General features: G+C 38.3%; 1 protein-coding gene across 1 annotated transcript; it reads left to right on the top strand.

The window, feature by feature from the left end:
- Positions 1–2,815, top strand: LOC139629250 (5-beta-cholestane-3-alpha,7-alpha-diol 12-alpha-hydroxylase-like). Its single transcript, XM_071491773.1, has 2 exons — positions 1–2,347; positions 2,472–2,815. Exon 1 carries the CDS (start codon positions 41–43, stop codon positions 1,574–1,576), a length of 1,536 nt encoding a protein of 511 aa, XP_071347874.1. The 5' UTR covers positions 1–40; the 3' UTR covers positions 1,577–2,347; positions 2,472–2,815.
- Positions 2,816–9,183: the final 6,368 nt, after the last annotated feature.

Genomic DNA, 9,183 nt, shown 5'->3' with positions numbered 1-9,183 from the left:
GGGTCTGAACTCCACTGTGTGTCAGTAAGAGGAATCAGTCATGGGACTACTACTGCCAATCCTTCTTGGTTTTCTTGCCGCCTTGCTTGGAGGGCTGTATCTTCTAGGGGTGTTTCGACAACAGCGCCCAGGAGAACCCCCTTTGGATAAGGGGCTCATGCCTTGGCTGGGTCACGTCTTAGAGTTTCGCAGGAACACATTAAAATTCTTAGACAGGATGAAGGAAAAACATGGTGATGTATTCACAATACAGCTGGGAGGGTTTTACATTACATTCCTCCAGGATCCCCTATCATTTGGGGCATTTACTAAGGAGAGTCGAGAGAAACTAGACTTTGTAAAGTTTGCTCAGCATCTGGTGCGCAGAGTGTTTGGTTATGAAGCAATAGAAGAGGACCACCATATTCTCCAGATGTCCAGCAACAAGCACCTCAAGGGGGATGGCCTGGAGGTAATGACACAAGCTATGATGGCTAATTTGCAGAATCTGATGTTGCACAACATTGGCTCAATTGCAGACCAAAGCACCTGGACAGAAGATGGACTGTTTATGTATAGCTACAATATTCTTTTTAGGGCTGGCTACCTATCTCTGTATGGCAATGTACCACACAAGTCAGAGGGAAGCGAGGAAAAAGCCAAAGAAAAAGACAGAGCTGAATCTGAAGCCTTATTTTACGAATTTCGGAAATATGACCAACTCTTCCCAAACCTGGCTTATGGGGTCCTCCCACCGAGGAAAAGGTTGGAGGCAGAGAGACTAATGGCATTCTTCTGGGACGCTCTGTCAGTGCAGAAGATGAAAACCAAGGACAACATCAGTCGCTGGGTGTGGGACATGCAGCAGACCAAAGAAGAGATGGGTATGTCGGACTCAATGATAAACAAGTATATGTTTGTACTTCTTTGGGCTTCTCAGGGCAACACAGGCCCCTCTGCATTCTGGCTGCTCCTCTTCCTCATGAAACACCCAGAAGCGATGACAGCTGTGAAGGAGGAGGTAGAGAAGGTCCTGAAGGAATCAGGGCAGGAAGTTCAACATGGTGGTCCTTTAGTCAACCTAACCCGTGAAATGCTTATGAAAACACCCATCCTGGACAGTGCTGTAGAAGAGACCCTCCGACTCACTGCTGCACCCCTCCTCACCAGAGCCGTGCTCCAAGATATGACCATCAAGATGGCTGATGGGCGTCAATACTTCATTCGCAAGGGTGACAGAATGGCAATGTTTCCTTACATTGCTGTTCACATTGACCCAGAGATCCACCCTGAACCACATTCATTCAAATATGATCGCTTTCTGAATCCAGATGGCAGCAAGAAAACAGATTTTTACAAAGCAGGGAAGAAGGTGAAGTATTACAACATGCCTTGGGGTGCTGGGGTCTCCATGTGTCCTGGGCGCTTCTTTGCCACTAATGAGCTGAAGCAGTTTGCTTTCCTCATGTTGGCCTACTTTGAGTTTGAGCTGAAGAATCCTGATGAGAAGTTACCTGAAATTGACTTCAGGCGATGGGGCTTTGGATCCATGCAGCCAGACAGAGAGGTCCAGTTTCGATACAGACTCAAACATTAAACCAATCAATCATTTTGACTTTTCTGATTTCTGCTTTCAATAATCTCTTTAAGTTTCATGTGATGATTGTGTTTCTAGGAAACATGGGATTTGATATTGATATTATATGATATTATAAGCATTATGCTTGGCTTCAAAACTTAATATCTTATGTTTTAGTTTTTTGGGGTATAGTTTAATTCCAAATCATACTACGAGTGATCCTCTCTACTACTGATCTCCTCTACTACTATACTACTGCACTACTATATTTTGTATTCTGAACTGTTTATCATGAATGTCTTCTGCCTGTCAAAAATCAGAGAGCAGTTATTTTTCCCATCAGTAATAATTCAGTTTCAAATATATTCTTGGTTTAACTATGAATATTCTGTAAACTGTGACTCCTTCATTGCACAACTGTTTTCCATTACAAAATAATTCCCAGCGGATGATGTTACATGTGAAGTGAAGTGTCACTGTCTAATAATTTTTTCAAAGTTTAACATCATTTTGAAGTAAAGATAACACAAATGAGATGGATGTCAGAGATCATTAGCTTTAGATGTTAACATTAGATGGTTGTTTTACACTTGGAGAGTAGTTGACATTACTTGTTACAGCTCATTGAATGTCTATCAAAGAATAAGGAATATATTAAAATATACTAATGATAAGAAAATGATAACAATGGTTGTGAATTCGGAACTGTTATTGATGCTTTTTCTACAAAGCCGCACAATGAGTTGGAAACACTGATACACTGAACACTGTATTATGTTGCATCCATTTGTTTTATTTAGATAGATAGATAGATAGATGACTTTATTCATCCCTGAAGGGAAATTAGGTTGTTACGGCAGTCCGGTGTATTAGAATACAAAAATACAATAGAATGGAATACTGAGGTAGACAGAATAGATTTAACTTAGAGTTTTTTTTTAAATAGAAAAAGCAAAGAGACCATTGCTTTGTTAATATTGTACATGCATTTCTATTCATTATGATGGTAGTTATGTATCCTTATTCAATAATCTGTGAATTAAAATACATATGTGATTGTGTAATCTTCATATCAGATAGCGTAGGTGTTACCCATGATCATTTCTGTCCCATATACAGGATGTGTTGTGGTCTGTGTTTTAGGGACTTGTGTAAGTCACTGAACTGGTTTTACTAGGTTAGAGTTAAGGTTAGATGTGTTTCCTCCTATTTCTTACAACTGTACCTGTAACCATAATAAACGTGAATGTATCAGTGCTTCTTAATGTGATGCATGTCTGTTCTTAAATGTTATTTCCCAACTTGTGGCTTTTGCTTTTACTTGAGCAAAATAACAAGAGATCACATTTCATGGAGCCAGGGCCCACCACATCAATGAGACTGAATTCCAAAGTACACAAACAAAATCCACATTGACCAAATAAACCTATGAGCTTTATTGTTTTACAGTGTAATTGCTCAATAACCCAACTGAAAGTCTATCGTAGAAACTGAGAGGTAACTCAGCAGCTAACACATTTAAAGAATATAATAATTTTTACTTATGCTCAGTATTATTCCACTGGGCTATATAGTTTTACATATTAGTAACTGGTGTAATCCATTTTGTATCTAGGTTTCCAAGCCTGACATTTATGTACCCAGTCAAAAACTAGCTCTGGTTATCATTCTTAAATAGTCAATGTATTGTGGGTCTATCCTTATATTCTTTAAACATTGCACTCTTGCATCTCTACAAGTTAGTGTTGGATGAGGGGGGATATTTTGGTGATGAGTCCATCACAGGAAATCATACAATAATATATCAGTTCAGGGAAATGCAGGTCCAGAACACATAGTACTGAAATCATACTGTCATGTTCTCACATTCACTTTGTGAAATATATAGTATATGGATGTTTTTATACTAAAAATGTCTAATACATGTTTTAGAATCACTTTCATACACTTTAAAACCCACAAGTATAAATGTCAGAATGCCTAAAAGGCTAGGATCTTAGAGTCACATTATGAATGTTTTCTAAGCTGCGAGTGGATGCCGTCACTTACAGGAACTTGTGTAATTGCGAGCAGGCCACACATCTGGATATCATAGGTCAAACATTTCAACAGCTGAAAGTCAAAAAGACAAAAAGTATTTTTGTGTAACAAATGGTTATTTGAGTTTCTATTGCTTTCCTTTCAGCTCTGGCATCAACAGGGCCTTTTTTGTCCAGATAACTGCTGCTCACTGAATATTTTCTCTTTTTAGATCATTCTCTGTAAACCCTAGAGATGGTTGTGTGGGAAAATCTCAGTAGATCAGCAGTTTCTCAAATACTCAGACCAGCCCGTCTGGCACCAACAACAATGCCACATTCATAGTTACTTAAATCACCTTTCTTCCCCACTCTGATGCTCGGTTTGAACTTCAGCAGGTCATCTTGACCATGTCTACGTGCCTAAATGTATTGAGTTGCTGACATGTGATTGGCTGATTAGATATTTGCGTTAATGAGCAGCTGAACAGGTGTACATGATAAAGTGGCCGGTGAGTATACGTAATTTCCAGTAGTTGATATAAGATGATGGGAACTTAAAACCTGTTTAGTAGCTGAATAGAATCAATCCAAACAATTTGTATTCTAATTGGTTTCTGTTAATCTTAAAACACAAAATAAGTGGTGAAAGCTGAATACCTGGTGAAATAAATACTAACTTGTCAGAGCTGTGTTTTTTAAAACCCAAAATTGTCATCTTATTGGATTGCATAATTTTAAAATGTGTTTCTGATATCTTTCCACTTCCATTACATTTACAGCTACTGGTTTATTTGACAATAAATATTTCCAAATCCTTTGCATGAAATTGCATTTAATATGGAGCATGTGAAGTATGTGATGATTTAGTTTTTATATTATATATCTCACACTGAATGTACACTGGATGTACAAGTTTTTTCTTTTATTATTAGCACACTGAGAAGTCCCCATTATCACTGACAAGTACTGCACTGAAGTTAGACATTGCTCTCTAACGAACATACACTTTCCTTGCGATAAAGCTGGCACTACAGTTTATTTGTCCAGTTAATCATTAATTCAGATTCTCAGTATCTGTGCACCTAAATGGGCATATGAAAACTGTCACAGATTAACATCTGTGTTTTATCATCTTTTCTACCAACATATTTAATCATGCCTGTTTCAAATTGTTTAACTAGAGACATCTTGCAACTCTGTTGGTCTTGTTGGACTTGTTGAACTGTAAAAATACTTTCATGTTTCTTTCACTGGCAAATAATCATTGGCTACAAACAGACAATGGCCTACAGAGAGGGTTACAGAGAGGGCACCGAACAACAACAAAGTTTTATTTTGGCCTTTGGGGAAGTTACCTATAATTAATTAGCTCCAGTTGCTAAAATCTGCAGCAGGTAATGTTTATCATTTCAACACAGTGAAGGTAAGAGTCAGCAAAGGCCAAAAAAGGAGAAATTCTGTAACATTTTGTGAACGTTTGTTGATTTTTCCTTTCTAATTAACAGAGCAGAAAGCTTGATGAGTAATATGAGATGAGTTGCTTGATGAGTTGGGAACCAGAATGAAAATGAAACTATTTAAACCAATGTCCTCCAAAAAAAAGTTGATCACATGTCAAGGAAATACCTGGCTGTCCAGTTCAACATACAGTAGCATAAATTATAAAAGCGTAACCTCTTTGCTCATCTTCTCGTTGGCAGTGTGATTCAAGCCTTCATTCTATAAATATTTTCAAATGAAGCTTTTCATCCTTTGTGGACCAAATGGACAAATTAAGGGCATTTAGCCTGCTTGCTGCCTGCTCCAGAAACCTCTCTCTTGAAAGGGATCTGCTCTGTAAACTAAAACTCTGTAACTACTCTGAAAAAAATGTTAAACATGGAGAATTTACTAGTTATGGATATGTAGGTTATACTATAAAACCCAATGTCCTTGGCTTCAGAATGAAGTGGGTAATGGCACAATCATAAGCATGTCATGGCTGCTGTTTGTCAATTATGTGTAAGAAATTGCTCCAGGAAGGCAGTAGATACATGCATAGCCTAACTTAACTATAAAATTGCTACATGCTTGGTCTTTCTCTAGTAATGGGATGATATATTAACAAATAATCCCCATGTTAAGCAGTTCACCGGTCATGACCATTCTTTTGCTGTGCTTTCACATTGTTTGGATTACTAACAGCCATGCCACAATATCTACAGCCATGCAAGCAGGTTAATGTTTACTTTGCTCACAGTCTTAGTTTAGCATTAGCTTGCGTGAATTATTGGATCTATTTGCTTCTTTGGTCTGCCTTTGCTAGTTTTCACGCTTGCCTGCCCTCCTTTGTTTTAATAAAGCCACTGAACTGCACAAGTTCTGCCTCTGGCATCTGCATTTGAGTCCCATCCCCTCTGTGTCTGTTACCCCATTAGCACCAGTTGTGACAGAGAATGTGTTTTTTAATGCTGCTGTGACAGGTCTGTGCTGAATCGTTGTTTAAGCTGGCATTGGCTTTCAAACCTGCCTCTTTGATCCTCCACCACATCAAATGTCCAAAGGCCACTTTTGGTACATCGTGTGCTGTTGTTGACTCACTGATTGTTGAGAGCATCTTCACTAGTTTTTAAATAGCTGTGGGTTAACACACCCAGTCTTCTTTTCTTTTCTAAAGTACCAGCAAGAGTTGTGTGCCAGCCCCTTTCGGCTCACTTTTTTAGTCTGCCTTCAGTGAATGATCTTCCGATTTCCGTGGAGTCAGATTCCACCTCTGTGCTCCTCTTACTGGCCCTCAGTGCAGCTTTTGATATCATAGATCATTTTTTGCTTCTAGGTCAAGAGGAAAGCAAAGTCGGCATCTCTGGCGTAGCACTCACCTGGTTAAAGTCCTGCTCATCTGACAGAACACAGTGTATCTCCTATAATCATACCATATTGATATATTCTAATGTGAAATATGGAGTGCCTTAGGGCTCTGTTCTTGACCCTCTGCTTTTCTCTGTTTATATTTCACCTCTTGGCCACATTATTAGCAGTCATGGAATTAACTCCACTGTTACGCTTATGATAATCAGCTGTATGTGTCTATAAGGGCTGACGATTCTTGTCAAATTATGAAGTTAGAGGTCTGTTTGTCTGCTGTGAAAAGATACCTCTCATTGGCCCAGCTCAACATAGACACAAGTTTGATCAAGTGTCATTAACTCTTGATAACTGTGTGATTTCCCGTAGTCTGACAGCCAATAATCTGGGTGTCACATTTGATCATTAACCTCTCCTTCGATCTGCTTATAAAAAGACATCACCAAGATCACCTTTTTTCACCTGTGTAACGACAGAAAAATTTTGTCTTTTCTGTCCATAGTATATGCTGAAATCCTTATTCATGCCTGAGTTTAAATGAGATTGGATTATTGTAACATTTTCTTCTCTGGCCTGCCATCTACTAGTATTAAAAGTCTTCAAATGGTTCAGAATGCTGCAGCTAGAATTTCAACTAAAGCTTCCTTTCATTGAGCCTGTGAATAATCTCATTTGTCCAGGTCATAGTATCTCAAAGGAGTTTTATAGCAACTGGACTTGATCAGACAAATAACCAAGTCCAGTTGCTTTCGATTTAAAAGTCCTTTGAGATTCCTTTCATTGGCTCCCTATCCATATCAGATCAGACCTCAAGGTGCTTTAAATGACATACATAGTTCTAAATGGGCTTGGTGCTGCATACCTGTCTGATCTCCTTAGACCTTATATTCCATCTCGTGCTCTCCGTTCCCAGAATTTTTGGTTCCCATCTGCCCTCAGAGATAAAAGACATATACTGGCTGCAGAGTCTTTTCCTATCGGGCCCCCTTCCTCTGGAACAACTTTCCTGCTGACATTAGACTGTCTGACTCTGTTGGGTTTTAATCTTAAACTCATCTTTATGCCTTGACTTCCAGCTAGCTCTTTCTTCTTTTACAATTTCAGGCTTTGTACCTATTACCATTCTACCACCGGTGGGTCAGCCTCAGTCTCAATAAATCAGTTAAATCCAGTATATGTACAGTATAGTCCATATTGTCCTGCTGACAAGATTACTGTAAACTGTAAGCACCCAAGCTTTGTGTCTCTGTCTGTCTTTCTTCTCCCTTTCTATCTCTCTTTCTCCTTCTTGTGTCCTCCCGTTCTCTCGCTCATGCTCATGGAATTGTGCTTTCTCTCCTCTCTCCTCCTGTAGCTTTTTGCACATAGTTCTGCCTCTGGAGCTGTTGTCTCTGGAACCGCGACTGCAAACCACCTACCACCACATGATCCTGCTCAACACCTGCTGCTACAATTATTATTATCATTATTATTATCATTTTTAGACTTAGTAGTAGTAGTTGTTGTGGTGGTAGTAATATTACTATTATTATTATTTCTGTTACTGTCATTGTTATCATTACTATTATCATTATCATTGCATGGTGGTCCTTCCTCCTGCTCGCTCCCCTTCCCTCTCTCTCTCTCTCTCTCTCTCTCTCTCTCTCTCCCTCTCTCTCAACCCAACCACTCGAGGCCACTGTGAGACTCGAGGTTTCTGGCTCTTAAAAGGAAGTTTTTCCTTGCCAGTGACATCAAGTGCTTCAAGCGAAAGCGAAGCTACAGTCTTTAAAGACCAGGTTACTTGAAATTACCTCAAGTGCCTCGAGGTAACTTGGTGCTTTGGGGCTATATAAATACACTTTAACCTGTCTTGACAGTAGCAGGTATTGTTTTCTGCCAAGCCAGTTCCAATGGCTTTTAATCTAACCAACTACAAAAATTTATCCCCAGTCTGTGTTGAGAAATTTATGAGTGTGGGTACATGCTTGTTACATGCTTAAATTTGGGGAAGTAAACAAATGCATGAATGAATGACTGAATCATCCACTCAAATAAGAAATCATTTTTATCATTATGATGATTATTATTACAGGTTCATTTAAAGGAATCTAAAAAATGCTTTCTGAATGCTGAGCTGTCCATGACACTTACCTTTGGAGCACAAACCCATTTGTTGACTACATCCTGTTGGGAGCTGAGGCAGCATTATCCGGGAATGGAAAGATACTTTCCCCTAAAGATATTTAAAATGATATTCATTCCTTTTTGGAAGAGCAAATACTTTAAGTGTGGGCTGAACACAATGATAGAAATATTTATTATGTTGTGTATCAGCAAATTTATATCTTAATACAGATGAGATTATTCAAAAATCTTTTAATTGTCAGACTTTTGATTTATTCTTTATACTACTCATGTTTAGATGTTTGTGTTTGTTGCTTAGAATAAAGGAATGAATGTGACAAACAGAACTTTAAATATTTTATTTTATTTTATTTTTTGTTTAACTTATGACAGAAAAAAATATTTTTTGAAAATAATTAAATCTGTTAATTTTGAATTTTGCACACTCATGTCTGTTCTATTTAGCACACTTTGGGGTGCATTCCTTATATGAATGCGTTTTAAGTCAATTATTACCATACAGTACAAGCTGCTACTTTAATTACTACTACAACATTTCTGCTTCATAGTTATACTGTACTACACTTGTGAAACAAAAGAGGTCAAACATAATGCCAAAAAAAGAATGTCAGTTCTTTTATGTTTCTTAGCATG

Source organism: Trachinotus anak, unplaced genomic scaffold (assembly GCF_046630095.1).
Source record: "Trachinotus anak isolate AG129_WGS33_773 ecotype Australia unplaced genomic scaffold, CSIRO_AGI_Tana_v1 ptg000012l, whole genome shotgun sequence".
Lineage (NCBI taxonomy): Eukaryota > Metazoa > Chordata > Actinopteri > Carangiformes > Carangidae > Trachinotus > Trachinotus anak.
The sequence above is the reverse complement of the archived record's forward strand: the minus strand, read 5'-3'. Positions and strand labels throughout refer to the sequence as shown.

What these genes read in the sequence shown, in the direction of transcription:
- LOC139629250 (XM_071491773.1), top strand. Translation starts at nt 41, where the DNA reads ATGGGACTACTACTGCCAATCCTTCTTGGTTTTCTTGCCGCCTTGCTT.